The 15,199-nt window shown below is 39.9% G+C and overlaps 1 protein-coding gene across 3 annotated transcripts in view; it reads left to right on the top strand.

The window, feature by feature from the left end:
- Positions 1-14,697, top strand: part of ASXL2 (ASXL transcriptional regulator 2) — a 193,477-nt gene extending 178,780 nt beyond the window's left edge. For all 3 annotated transcript variants that reach the window (XM_049904929.1, XM_049904928.1, XM_049904930.1), the window contains one exon: positions 3,242-14,697. In XM_049904929.1, the coding sequence (XP_049760886.1) occupies positions 3,242-5,713 (2,472 nt within the window). In that variant the 3' untranslated portion in view covers positions 5,714-14,697. The remainder of the gene's footprint in view (positions 1-3,241) is intronic.
- The last annotated feature ends 502 nt before the right edge of the window (positions 14,698-15,199 follow it).

The following is a 15,199-nucleotide window of genomic DNA, read 5'->3' as shown; positions in this document are numbered from 1 at the left end:
TATATCAGGAAATATCCCTTGGAAACATTTTATTGCTGTTACTTCATCCATTTCATATACTATGTGACTCCTCTCTCTCATCGTACTTACTACTGATGGTATGACATTCTTCATTACTCAGTGTTAAGATTTATGGCTTCAGCTTTTAGGAATCTATCTTTTTTTCTTACTCTTTAAATACTTTCTACCATTAATAAACACTGCCTTGCTTTGCCAAAGATTCTGGTTTTTATGATAATCAATTTTACTATTCTTCTTATTAAAATATTAGAAAGCTTTCCTTAATGAATGCCAATCAGTTCTTATCTCCAGATGCTAGAGCTGAGTTGTAGTTTAGGTTTTACTATAAATGAATGGCACTGGGTAGAACACGTAAATCTGTTTCCTTATCTGTAAAGAGATGGATAACATCATGTTCTGTATACTTTTTGCTAATCCCAAGAGACTCAACACTGACAATGTAAATCTACTATGACTAAGTATAATTTTACTTTTTTCCTCTGTTCTCCTCGTTCCCTGCTAAAGGACTTTTCACCAGAAGTTGTATTAGTAACTCTTTAGCTTAAACCCCTATCTCAAATCTCACTTCCTTAGGCAAAGCTTGATGTAATTTATAACAATATAACTTTTTAAACAAAATTTAAATACAAAACAAAAATGGAATTTTTATTACAAATGCCCTAACTTAGCTATGTGTATATGTATACAAAAATGAAGCATACACACACACACACGAATATATTTTGTTTGTTTGTTTTTACCATTCTGTATATAGTTAAAAAGAACAGGATCTAATCTATTTGCCATACCATGGTTGGTTTTCTCAGTAAAGTAAATCGTTATCAATACCTAGAAAACGTTTAGTGGTTTCGTGCTTAAAAAGATATAAAATCTTATTTATTGTGCATTCTTAGATAATAGGGTTATTTACAAAAATAACTAAAGGTTACTAAGTAATAAAATTTTATTTTAGCCACTTTTCGTGATCGCCATTATTTAATTTCAACATGTCATTACGATATCACTTTTTGTGATAGGTAAAGTGTTACTCTCAAGATTATTCTTATGTAAGGTTGTTTGTCCCTGTATAAAATTCTCATAAACAACGGTGCTTTTCTTACATTTAACTTGTCTAGATTTGTCTGTTTTTCCCTTATCAGTGGTCTCTTCTAGATGATGTCACCAAGGAGCAACAATTTTTTCTTTCTTACTGTGAGCAGCTTCTAAATATGCTACCTAGGCTCGTAGAATTGGAGGTAAAATAGATTCAACTCTAAAAGAGGAATTAATTACGTCTCATGTTGTAAAATACATGGACTTAGTGATAACCGTTACACAACCAGAGAGTCCTAACTTCTGAATTACAGAGAATCAATTTTTCAAGACTGATGACCTTTTGATAAATGGGTGTTGCGGAAATAATGACAAATTGTTATTTTATGATTCTTAATTTAAGGATTTCCAGAAAGATGGACTGTATTTTCTTATTTAGAGTTCCATTGTTTAATTTTTTTAAATCAAATTTTCTAGATTGTCAGTAACAGCTGTATGTTGTTGCTGTTAGGTACCTATCTAACTGAGAGGGTCATCCTGTCTTTTGCTGACCCTCTACTTTACCAAGCGTGATTTCCTTCTCTAGGGACTGGTCCCTCCTGATAACATGTCAAAGTACATAAGACAAAGTCTTGCCATCCTCACTTCGCAGGAGCATTCTGGCTGTACTTCTCCCAAGACAGATTTGTTTGCTCCTCTGGCAGCCCATGTATTCAGTATTCTTTGCTGACACCATAATTCAAAGGCATCAGTCAGTCCTTCTTCGATCTTCCTCATTCATTACAGTGGGTTTGCCAGGTAGCTGTCTTCCAGCTTTTGCATGCATATGAGGCGATTGAAAATACCATGGCTTGCATCAGCCACACCTTAGTCTTCAGGTGACATCATTGCTTTTCAACACTTTAAAAAGATCTCTTGCAGCAGATTTTGCACAATGCAATAATACATCATTTGATTTCTTGACTGCTGCTTCCATGGATGTTGATTGTGAATCCAAATAAAATGAAATCCTTGACAACTTCCATCTTTTCTCCATTTATCATGATGTTCCTTATTGGTCCAGTTGTGAGGATTTTTGCTTTCTTGATGTTGAGGTGTAATCTGTACTGAAGGCTGTAGTCTTTGATCTTTACTTATATGTGATATTAAAGATATTGTTTGATAATTTCCGCGTTCTCTTAGATCACCTTTATTTGGAAAGGGCAAAAACATGGATCTCTTACAGTGGGTTTGCCAGGTAGCTGTCTTCCAAGTTTCTTGGCATAGATGAGTGAGCGCTTCCAGCGTTGCATCCAACAGTTATCTACTCCTTTCAATTCAGCCAGCTGCTAGAAGTGTGCAGATCCTGATCCTAGTTAACTCCAGTAATTTTCAAAGTATTGTTTAGAGCAAGAGTCACATTCCTTTCCGATAGGATATGATATGACGTGAAAATCAGTGGTTTCAAACCTGATGGTGCATCAGAACTTCATGAGAAGCTTTTTCTAGGGGTTCTAATATATAAATTTTGAGGTAGGACTCAGGGCATCTGAAAGAAGCTTAAAAAGCTCCACAGGCAAGTGTGATACCAGCCAGGGATGAGAATCACCAGAGGAAATGTTATGTCTACATATCTACACACTCCCTCACGTAGGTGGGCATAGTATGTGCACCTTTGGGTCTGCATTCAAGTGCTGTCTAGTTGATATAATTTTAAGTGATCCAGCCTATATGCTTAACAGTGTGTCTGTGTGTAGAACAGGGCACAGCCTTGCTAGTGAAGCAAAGAAGTGAAAACAGTGATGATAGGCTACTCTTCTCCCACTCACGTCACACACACAAACACACATTTGAAAATGCAGATACCATAGAAAGGTTTATATCTTAAATAATTACCAGTTCAGAATAGTGCTGGTATTAGAAGGGAGTTGTGTTTAGGAGAGGAGTGGAAATTTGGAGCAGGAGTGGAAGTTGAGGGGTTCCTGGGGAGGGAGGAAAGTCTCTGGCACCGATAGAGGAGGTACCAAAGTTGAAACAAATTTGTGTTTCTGTCTCCATGGTTTCATCCCAGGCCAGCTATAGACCTCCCTTCTTTGTCACAGGTACTGTAGTCTTCACCCTACTCTAGAAATTTAAGTGTTAATGAAGTTTTGTTATTCTCATAAATGAAAACTAAGCTCTGATCTGTTTTTTTTCCTACTTCTTTCAGATCCCGGTCTCCAGAATCTCCCTCATGCCGTTTCCTACATCGCAGGTCTCTCCCAGGGCTCGTTTTCCAGTCTCCGTCACTAGTCCTAACAGAACAGGAGCCAGAACCCTTGCAGACATCAAAGCAAAAGCCCAACTGGTCAAAGCACAGAGGGCAGCTGCTGCAGCCGCAGCTGCAGCCGCTGCAGCCGCCTCAGTTGGAGGGACCATTCCAGGACCTGGCCCAGGGGGTGGACAAGGACCAGGAGAGGGCGGTGAAAGGAAAACTGCTAGGGGAGGGAGTCCAGGCTCAGACAGAGTCAGTGAAACTAGAAAGGGCCCCACACTGGAACTGGCAGGAACTGGAAGCAGGGGAGGTACGAGAGAGCTTTTACCCTGTGGTCCAGAGACTCAGCCCCAATCTGAGACCAAGAACCCAGGCCAGGCACAGCCTCATAGTGTCTCTGGAGCACAACTACAGCAAACCTCCTCAGTGTCTCCCACATCTGCCGTCAGTGGAGCATGCACAAGTGTCCCGTCACCAGCCCGTATTAACCCACCCCCACCAGCTTTAGAGAAGTTGAATAATGAAAAACTGAACCCCACCAGGACAACAGCCACAGTGACCTCCCTCAGCCACCTGCAGGGGTCCACTAATTGCAGGCAGGAGAAAGCACCTTCTACTCCAAAAGGCCCTGCTCTAATCTCAGGTGCCTCACCTGTTCATTTTGCAATTGATGGCACAGTTGAGCCCAAAGCAGGTTCTAGTAAGAATACACCAAACCCTTCAGCCTCAGCAGAGACAAATGCTAGTGCTCCAGTGGATATGACTCCTCCTTTGCCATCTTTACTGACAGCAGCCACTGTAGAAAAGTTTCCTTTACCCCAGGTCAGTGTAACTATAGCGCCTACTGGATCAGCTCCGTCCTTGAGCACTTTGCCAGCAGTTTCTAGCCTTAAAACCCCAGGAACTTCTTCAAATATGAATGGACCCATTTCAAGACCAAGCTCTAGTATCCCTGCTAATAATCCTTTGGTCACCCAGCTGCTCCAGGGCAAAGATGTTCCCATGGAGCAAATCCTTCCTAAACCTTTCACCAAAGTTGAAATGAAAACTGTTCCCCTGAGTCAAGAAGAAAAGGAGATAGGCGCACCCACAGGTACCAACATAACAGAAGGTAGCACAAGAGAAGAAATCAATGAACGGCAGTCCCACCCAGCTATACAGCAGCTGGGTAAAATGTTGCAAAGTAAGCAGCTACCCCAGGTTCCAAGGACCCTTCAGCTCTTTTCAGCTAAGGATCTGAGGGACTCTAGCATTGACACACGCTCATACCAAGAAGGACTGAGTAAGGCTACCCAAGATCAGATCCTTCAGACTCTCATCAAAAGGGTTCAGAGGCAGAATGTTCTCCCAGCCCTGCAGCCCAACCAGTTCAACTTTGCTCACTCAGGTTTCCAATTAGAAGACATCTCCACAAGCCAGAGGTTCATGCTGGGTTTTGCTGGCAGAAGGACATCCAAGCCTGCAATGTCAGGCCACTACTTACTTAATATTTCCACCTATGGCAGGGTTTCTGAGAGCTTTAGGAGGACCCATTCAGTAAACCCTGAAGACCGTTTTTGCCTAAGTAGCCCCAGTGAGGCCTTGAAAATGGGATATGCAGACTGTAAAAAAGCAACAGGAGATAGTAGCAGCGGCAAAGAAGACGATACTGACGAGGAGAGTACTGGTGATGAGCAGGAATCTCTCGCCGTGAAAAAGGAGCCTCAGGCTTCCCAGAGTTCTGACAAGTGTGAAACAAGTTCAGGACTCCACAGTAGGGACGCCCTATCCAGCAGTGACTGCTTAGCTAACAGGAATGTGAAGGCAGAGACAGTAGTGAATGAGCAAACCACTTTAAGCAAGGAGAATTACCTATTCACTAGAGGCCAGACATTCGATGAAAAGATCCTAGCCAGAGATTTTATTCAGGCAGCACAGAAGCAAATGGCTCATGCAGTGAGAGGTAAGATGATGTGTAGCAGCCCTGAGCTTTTCAGTTCTGCTGCTCTTCCTGTACCTGCAGACAGCCCCACCCGAAAGCCTCTACTCCTTCCACCACTGCAAACCCCAAAGCTGTACGGAAGCCCCACACAGATAGGGCCAAGCTACAGAGGCATGATCAACGTCTCCACCTCATCTGACATGGACCATAGCTCTGCTGTGCCGGGTATGCCTGACTGTAGCCAGGTATCTAGCAACGTAGGTGATGTCATGTCCTTTTCAGTGACCGTCACTACCATCCCTGCTAGCCAAGCTATGAATCCCAGCAGCCATGGCCAAACCATTCCTGTTCAGGCCTTTCCCGAAGAGAACAGCATAGAGGACACGCCTTCGAAATGTTACTGCCGATTGAAAGCCATGATCATGTGCAAAGGGTGTGGCGCTTTTTGCCATGATGATTGCATTGGCCCCTCTAAACTGTGTGTCTCCTGCCTTGTCGTTCGGTAATGACACTAGAAATAACACGCTGTAAAGGAGGGGGAAGGGAAGAGTTGATGAAATGTGTTTTTTTGCATCCTTTTGGAATCACAGAAATAAATAGGTTTCAGTTGTCTTCAGAGACAAATGTTGCTGAATCAGGAATACAGAGTACAGATCTTTCACATTTTAGAGGAAGAGCACCTTGTCTAGTAAGTCTAAGTCAAGCAAGACTTTGTGAAATTTGTGACAAGTTTGCACTTACAAAATCATGTAAATATGTCACATTTTGTTTTAACATTGTTTTTCCAAGTGTTTAGGTAATAATGTGTTACTTTGAATTCAGATTTATGTTCTGCTTGATGCGACTCTCAGAAAGGTTTCATGCAATATATGGTGACGGAGAGCCGTCTCCCTTCTGACCTTTTCTAAGAGGCTAGGAAAAGGAAGGAGTGAAGGAATGGTCTAAGGAAATGAGCATCCACGCTGATTAGGTATGTCTTGACAGTCTGGCTGCAGGTTATAAATAGATGATTCAGACTTGGCAAGGTGTGGATTCAGGGTTTACTCAGTCCCTTTACTTTAGGTGGAACCTCCTTAAGTTCAAATTATATAAGGCATCGGTTTCACAGGTAGTGTTTCAGACTTTGAAAGCTCTGACCTGGTTCTTGGCTTCCATAAACCAGTGCTATCGCCAAGCACTCCGCTTGCAATCTGTGAATCCCTGCTGTTTCCTAATCCCGCTCCCACACCCTGAGACAGCAAGTGTGGTCTTTGCAGGCTGTGCCTCTCTGGCCCATTGTGCTTCTGTAGCCTGTGCAGGACAACACTTCAGCAGTACTGCCCAAGCACTTAGTCATTCATAAATCCTAGTCTGAAGCTTACGGAAAAGTGTTAGCGATGGCATGATTTGAGCTGTGGGCTTTTTTGGGCAAAGGGAGTGAAGGCGCAGAGACTGTTAAGGTGAACGTAAAGAACTTTGGAAGCAATTTTAACACTAGAAGCAAGGTAGCCCGTCTGTCTTCTTCTCTCCCAACCAGTTACCTAATGTTCTATAGTCACTGCTGTTGCAGATGGAAAATCTCGCTAATGCCACATTTGCCCGTTCTGTTAAACCTGTTTTGACCTCCCAGGCACCCGTGGAGGACAGAGTAATCTTATTAGATATTGCTTTAAAACACACACACGGTGAAAGTCAGGAATTTTTCCTGTTTTAGAAAACGTGTCCCTTGTTTTAGATTTCTGCTGTCTGCACTGGAAATTTTTAATCTAAAGGGGCTTCAGTGAATGGCTAAGGACATATCTAGAGAAGAAGAAGAAATTAGGCCCAAAGTTTCATTGTTTGTTTTTTCATCTTTTGCTTCCGTTTTTGTTGTTGTGCTTTTTGTTTTTTTTAATCTTGTTTCTAGTGATGGAAAATTTTTTGAGTACATAATATTTAGGTCACAGTTAAAGAACATTAAAATAATAAATCTGCAGTTACCAGAATTGGATTTTAAATGGGGATCGGCAGTTTGCATCATTTGCGTATTGATTTCAAGTCTCCTAATTTCAAGCGTATAAAGTAAAATTATTAGTGCAACCTAGTGCAGTTGCATTTGTACTTAATATCCAAGATGTGATATTTATAAAATACAGAACAGTTTAAACTTGTAAATTAAGTCACATTCCCGATACGAGAGAGTAGGCAGTAATTCTTGTTTTGCTCCCCTTTTGGAGCCTGCAATGGGCCTGGAGCTTTCTGCCACCACCACTGCCCGCTTTGCACACTCTTAATGCTTTCCCACAGCCCCTGCTCGAAACCTCATAAGAAACTCTACTTTTCATTTTTCTTTTCTGGCATTTTTTTTTTTTTTAATGACTCAAGGCAAATATAGGATTAATATCTGTGTTCCAGTTTCAGCCAAGATAATATGATGCCTTTCCATCTTTTGCTTTTCTTCAGCACTCACATAGCTAAAGAGATATGAAGGCTGCAATGATCCAGGGATAAAGGAGTAAGTTCTTGAGCCAAGAACCATTAGGAAACAAACACCATGGCTCTGCTGCCAAACTTTGAGTGCACTGGATAGTCCAAGGGGAGTTTAAAAAGACCTTTTGATGGGTGAAACTCCTCCCCATGGCCGGCCTCTTCACTTATCACTTCAGTGGCAGGGCTGAGGGCTGGTGTGCACGTGGAGGCGGTTGAGTGTTTCAGAACTAAGCCCAGGCTAAATAGCAAATTACCAATTTGGATTGATGAAAGTGACCTTTCTGCTTTGCTCCTTTCCTGTCATAGAAAGGCTTTCTTCCATGGCTCCCTTAATCTGAGGATGGACAGATTGTAGCTAGGAAAGGAGAAAAGGTGTCAGGGATTTCTGAGACCATTTGAAGAGCAAACCATATTGTGCCTCTTCGTCTTGACCCAGGCTAACATAGATAGGTCCTAAGTGTTAGTATTCGCCAGATTCTCTTTGTAAATAATACTCAGCTAATAAAATATTTTCATCTAGGAACACCCCCGAGACAGAAATTTCCATAGGTACACTGCCTCAATCTTAACCAAATGAGAGAACAGTTAGATTCCCATAGATTGTTGTAAATTGGATTACAGTGGTTTCAAGTAGAAAGTCACTCATGAGTTAAACAGAAAAATCGTAGTCTGGCCCTTTTGAAAAATGAAGTAGGAACAAAAAAATCTTTAAGTAACTTATTAGAGTATGGTACTCTAATACCTTTAAAGCAGTGTTTATCTTAGGTTTTCAGAGTTCAATCTGAAATGTTTTATAGTAAGTGCTAAGCTTATTCTTACGGTATTGAGTTAAGTTGCACTACTTCAGTGACCAGTCGGGCAGCATGCCTGATGCAGACGCCTCCAGCGTACCCTTCTCTAGCCTTCAGAGACCCTCCATTGCAGGTCACCTGGGGGAGATAGCATTAACAATATATCATCTCAGTCTTATTTAGCAATGGTCTAAGTTGTCTAGTAGAGAAGGCTCCCTGAATCTTAACGCATTTTTGATTAATTAAAATTCTCCATCCTATTTAATGAGAAAATAAAGCCAAATAAACAGATAACCAGGAGCTGTTAGCCCTACTTGTATTGCTTAACTCTTTTACTCAAATTACTGAAGCTGTCTGTGGCATCCATGTGACATTTTTTAAGTATAAGAGCTGGCCAACAGGAAATTTATCTTGAGGGGTGGTGGGAAGCATAGTTACATGGGCTGGGCTGGCACACAGAGATAGATTTCTAAGACTTAAACATCAGATTTGAATAAATAGCCAAAGGAAGACCCCATTGCCTTCCAGGTGAAGGTGTAAATTCATACATACTAGTCACCTGACAGTAACCATCTCAGTTGCTTTTTATTGCCTTTTCCATCTCAGAGACCCTTAAAGAACTCTTTGGTGAAATTATTTGTTATAATGAAGAGGGTCTTCTCTCATTATTACAGGGGTATTTATTGCTAGTACCCACCGTCAGTGAGTAGTGCCAGGGTTGTTTTCTCTGTGACCTAGAGGTTTCATGTTGCAGCAAGGAGGGAAGAGTCTCCCCACTGTGTAACCACAAAGTACTAAGGAAAACACTTGGTCCGAGGGTAGTTTTCAGCTCAACATATAGAATAGTCCAAAGAGACTTTGGGAAACATGATGGTAGGCAGGGGCCTTTCCTACCATGTTTCAGTACCTATATGCCTGTTGATAGAGAACAATAGGTAAGATATTTCCTAAAGTTGAAGTAATAGCTTCAGAGATTCTTGGTTATTTTATTTTTTTTAATGCTTTACATTTGATACAACTATTAAAGATCAATTTTAAAAATAGCTTTCCAGTAATATATTTTGAGTAATATATATTTTAATATCTATGTAAAAAGTGACAGTGGAAGACTCTGAATTTCTCTTATATGGTATGTTAACTGTAGAACCTCACTGTTAAGGCACAAATTCTTTCCAAGGAGGTTACTCTAAAGTCACTCAGATTATTTCCGGAAAATGCAATAAGAGGGATAGTTTTGGGGTTTATTTTTTATTTTAAAGGAAATTGACGTGTTTACCACAAGCTATTTTTTTCCCTTCTGGCTACAAGGTTTGTACAGACTGGTTTGGTAAATGCTAAGCTTTTGTGTCTTTTGCCTTTTAAAAGGAATTGTTAACATTGGAATTGAGGGTATGTACAGAGAAGTTGGTGTCAACACCATTTAAAAAGTCATATTTTTTCACAAATAATATAGAAAAAATCATTTTACATAAGAATTTTAAGTATTTGCAATAAATATATGTATATAGATTGTATGTATTCATATATTCTTATTTTTCATTTTATTATTAAGTAAAAGATAATTAAAAGTGACAATAAAAACCTTGGAGTTTTTGGTGACTTTTGAGATCTAACATATATCTGAGAGTGGTATGGGTAAGGGCCCTCAGTTGTTGCCTTATACTACTTTCAGAAGGTTACCGCAGATTGTATGGGGGGAAGAAAGTAAAATGAGGCATTTGGTGATAAACAAATCAAGGTAGTGTATTTCTTTCAGAGCCCTAGTAAAAATATTAAGTCTCTTAGTCTGTTTGTCTCCTTGTTTCATCTATTCTGTCTCTTAACTGCTTAATCCTTGGGTTCCTGGAAAAGTGAAAAAACCAGGTGCAGCCTCTTTTTTAATGTGGCTATTGTTTCCTTCCAAAACAAAGAATGGTAAGGAAGTATCGGGTGGGGGGGAATAGGTTTTCCTTTCTCCACAGTGGTCAGTAATTCATCAGCAAACATTCACTGCCACCACCTTCCAAGCCCCTAGGAGTGTGTAAAGAAATAACCACAGAGAATATTAGAAGACTTTTTTCTGTTGCCAATGCTTCTCTGAGAAGTGGTATTATGGCCAGTTTCCTCTTCTTTCTGACTGATCTGGAGAGGTAAAAGAGCCGGGAAAACCATGTACAAGTAACATCTGTGGCTTGCTTAAATTCTCTTTCAGCATTACACTTAAATTTTGAACTTCCTAGTGTCATTTATAAAAATGGCAGCTGAGTCAAATGTTAGGAAGGGACAGTAGTCTCAGTCCATACCTAGAGATAACCTGGAATCCAGCTGTCCAAGAGAACTCATTTTGTGGTTGTAAACACTTGATTTTGGAGTATGATTGAGGGAGAAGAGATGATACCTAGATAGTCTTCGGAAATTAAAGCATATAACCCATTCTTTAAAAATAAATAATGTATAGATTTATTCATGACCTGAAAGAAAAGCTGAGAAGGTCACATTCTCAGGAATGTATCCGAGTGACCCATGAAACTGAGTTTGTATTGTAGTTTCCTAGTTCTCCCCATAATTGTTCAGCTGTAGTTATTTTTACTGATAAAAATAACATTTTGGAAATTAATAAGGACTCATTGTATGCTTTTTTTTTTTTTTTTTTTAACAAACTTACTGCTTTTCAAAAAGTGAAACTTCAGATATCAGGGTTGCCCAGAGACACTGAAGATTGTTTAGCCATCCAAGAGAATAACACTCTTTCTCATATTTGTAAAGGAATTAAGTCTCAGGGAACATCTGCATCCTCAATTCTTAAATAGGAATAAAGGAGAAATATTTAAATGTGTGAGAGCCAATTCACAATACCCATTTACAAAGATTAAGAACCCCCATCTCTAGAACATATTTAAGTGGGCCTGCTACCTCACAGGAAGTATAATTCATATTCAGGTAATGACATGGAAGCCTAGAGATATAGTTGGTCTACAGTTGAGTTACAGTGATAGAACACAGGACTTGGTCCCCCAACTTCCCTTTATTTCCATCACAGGGTCTCAGAAATCTGTGTTCATTGCTCTTGATACTACTTGACCACAACTGATCTTCAGAAAACACGTTTAGCGTAATGTTTCTGGCTCTTTTTAGATACAAATCATGTTACTGATTCAGATAGTTACTGAGCACCAACTGTGTGCTAAGCACTACGCTGAAGTGCTGGGTATATATGAATAAGCAAAACAGTCAAACTGTTAAAAGATCTTCGTTAGGTAGTATCCATACAGCAGGTGTCTAGTTCAGGGCTCAAGGAGTAATGTAGAATGCTACATACCTCCCAGGGCATGTTGAAAGTTATTAATATAAATGAGTTATTACAGATAAAGAAATAGAAATATTTGAAGTACTGGGTGAAACACTAGCAAAACGTGAAGTCAGCGAAGAAGGCTTTGCCTCCAGATGAAACAACAGGCAATATGAAGGTGACTAACCATGAGTAGCCATGTTAATAAAATGTACCTGTTCTGAGAATTGTAGAGCGTTGTAGAGTTGTGGAGAGCTGTAGCGTTAACAGGAAACCCTGGTGGCGTAGTGGTTAGCTGCTACAGCTGCTAACCAAAGGGTCGGCAGTTAGAATCCACCAGGTGCTCCTTGGAAACTCTATAGGGCAGTTCTACTCTATCCTATAGGGTCGCTGTGAGTTGGAATCCACTCAACAGCACTGGGTTTGGTTTTTTGGTTTTTTTTTTAGAATTAATAGAAATTTCAAGAAATCTTCTGAGTAACATGTAAACTGAAGAGAGAGAATCTGGCTAAAAGCAAATCCCTTTTGGTTAATTCAGGTCAGTGTGCCTGAATTAACACGAGATGCTTAATCTCATGTTCGGCTAACCCGGGCACTCGGCTGCTAACTGAAAGGTTGGCAGTTTGAACCCATCCAGTGGATCTACAGGAGAAAGACCTGATGATCTGCTCCTGTAAAGATCACAGTCTAGAAAACCCCGTGGGGCAATTCTGCTCCGTCACATGGGGCCGCTATGAGTGGAAATCAACTCTACAGCACCCAACAACAGCTTTTTTGTCACAGTTAAAAGACTGGTGAGAAGGAATGTGTTCGTTCATTTCAAATTATTAAAGAGATGTGTCCCTGTTTTTTTTTTCTCCACAATAGTTACTTTAGTGTTCTTTTGTATTCCAGCATTATGGAATTGGTCGCTTTTCTCTCTAAATCATAGAATTTGAATTAAAAGGGCTTCAGCAGGTCCCTACCCTTTTTCATTTTAGTGGCCAAAATCCTAATTCTTGCTTTAAGGACTGTAATAGAAAGGCTTTAAAAGGATGAATCATTGTGTTTTGTTGGTGCTTATTCTTGAGTTTTCCTTACCACTTGTCTTTAACCTGCATTATTGGATTCGCAATTCAATTCTGTATGCCAAAATATCAATATTCACCTTTCAGTCAAAGATGTATTAGGTATTCCACTGTAATATAGTCTCAACTCTGTCCAGGAACAAGGAGGATGGGTGATTTTATATTTTCTTAATACTTGGTGACCTTAAACATATGATTGAGTCTCTTTCAAAGAGACTACTATATAGACTGAGGAATACTTCCGTACCTCTGTGTAGCTTTCAGCCTTAACCTAAAAAAAAGGAACCCTTGAAGGTACAGGAAGAGAATCCCTTGAAGGACAAATGGAACCTGGGAGAGAGCCAGAGATGATCAGTTGTGGAGATAGGCTGTCATTAGATAATGGGTTCTCCTGAAGAACAACTTCAAAGTTGGTTTTGTTCATTTTTTGACGCTAAAAGGAAAAAAAAGTATATCTTGATTTTCATCTAAACTATAAAATGTAGAGGATGTCTGGGAGGAAAGAAGATAAACGGAAGATTTGTGGATTTAAAATAGATGTAAGTAAATTTTGAGTTTAGATAGTATATTCTTTTTTCAGAATATTTTTTTAAACACTTTGGGTTCGCATACCAAGATAATGCTAAAATGCTATTAGTGGAACGTGGGATATGATTTGAGACATTTTGTGGGCAAATAAGCGGTTTTCTATTAAAGCATCTAGTGGCAGCTTTGCAGCTGCCCAGGATTTAGGGTTGTGTACCCTGCATCTAGGATCCCTGGTGGTGCAGTGGTTGGGAGCTATGGCTGCTAACCAAAAGGTCAGCAGTTCTAATCCACCAGCCACTCCTTGGGAACCCTATGGGGCAGTTCTATTCTGTCCTATAGGGCCGCCGTGAGTTGGAATCGACTCGACAACAATAGGTTTGGTTTTTTGGGTTTTATCTTGCGTCTGTGCAATGAAATGGAACTTGGCTCCATAAACACTGTATTAAGCCAACATGAGTCAACACTTAATTTTTCCTAGGTTTAATCAGGGACCCTCTTTTTAAGTACTTAAGATTCAGATTAGCCTATCTAATAACCAGTAAAATAAGATAGCAACTTATTAAATATTATCAAAATGTCTGAAAATATTTTAGAACTACTTTACAGCCTATTTTCCTCTTGAAATTGTAGTACATAAACTTTTACATATCTTGAATCCTTTAAAAAAGCAGAGTTTAATGTTTTCAACTACCCAGTGCTTGTAAATGATGAAGTTGGACTTTGACCCTTAGTCTGCAATTCTTTTCATTTAAGTCTTCAGGCAAGAGCCGCTACTTCAGTATGACCACAGCTGAACATATATATGTAATCATTTTGCACAAGCTTTAAACACACTGTTCCAGAGTCTCAGATTTGGTTCCTTTTTATTAGATAAAGAGATAAATTCTGTACGGGGAAGGACCTGACAATTGGGTCTCTGATTAAGGTACTGATTGAAGAGCAGATTTGTCTTTCAAGGATCAAAAAATGTCTAGAATTCATGAAAGATCTAGAATATATGACAAATGAAACCTTCGGAACAAAAAGTAGTTAGCCATAAGTGCTTTGACCTGTTTTTTAAAAACCCCTCTTAATTCTGTGACTCTGCGTCGCACCTTAAGACTTCCACCAGCACCAGGAGAAATCAGAATGGAGAAATGACCACGTGTTGGTCTGGCTTACTTTAAAATCTTTGTGCACGTGGGCCTTAGCACTTTGAAAGATAAGACTCTGCCTTTTAGCTCCTTCTCACTATCCTCTGTTCTCACTTTTAGACTGTCCCTTTTATTGTTCTTGTAAAACTACCTTCTTCAGAATTGAATGTATAATAATGTTTCTGCACATGGATAAACTGTATTTTATCTTAATGACACACTTTATGTTGAATAAAGGCATACAGTTTTACTCTAGCGACTGTGCCTTTTCTTTTCCAGTGAAACCAAACACCATACTGGATGACTTAGGCCTACTTGTCGCCCCTTCCTTTGTGCTTAGTTGCACAGCTGTGCTTGGACCCTGGTTAAAGTTAGGTACTCCAGAGTGTGTTAATCTTTCCAGACAACACTCAAGGGGGTTTACGAACTCAGCATGAGCCAGAAGGAGGTTGTGTATCAAAAGAAAAAAGGAAACCCCAAGTATATAGAGAATAGAACTTATGTGCGTTTTCTTCTCTGAGCAACCTGAGAAGATAAAAAGCAAGTTTTTTAAGGAAATAAAAAACCCAGGGTCCACCAGTAGAGTTTAAGAACAACCCTGTAGCTAGAAAAACTAGTAGCGATGTTAGAAGAAACCATGTATCTTTGAAGGAAACAGTTCTGAGACCACTCTGCAATGACTAGGAAAAGTGTCATTGGATCTGAGAAGGGACAGCTGAGAATGGAATCTATTCAGCATCCTAGTGCAGCCAGAAAC

Source organism: Elephas maximus, chromosome 12 (assembly GCF_024166365.1).
Source record: "Elephas maximus indicus isolate mEleMax1 chromosome 12, mEleMax1 primary haplotype, whole genome shotgun sequence".
Lineage (NCBI taxonomy): Eukaryota > Metazoa > Chordata > Mammalia > Proboscidea > Elephantidae > Elephas > Elephas maximus.
The sequence above is the reverse complement of the archived record's forward strand: the minus strand, read 5'-3'. Positions and strand labels throughout refer to the sequence as shown.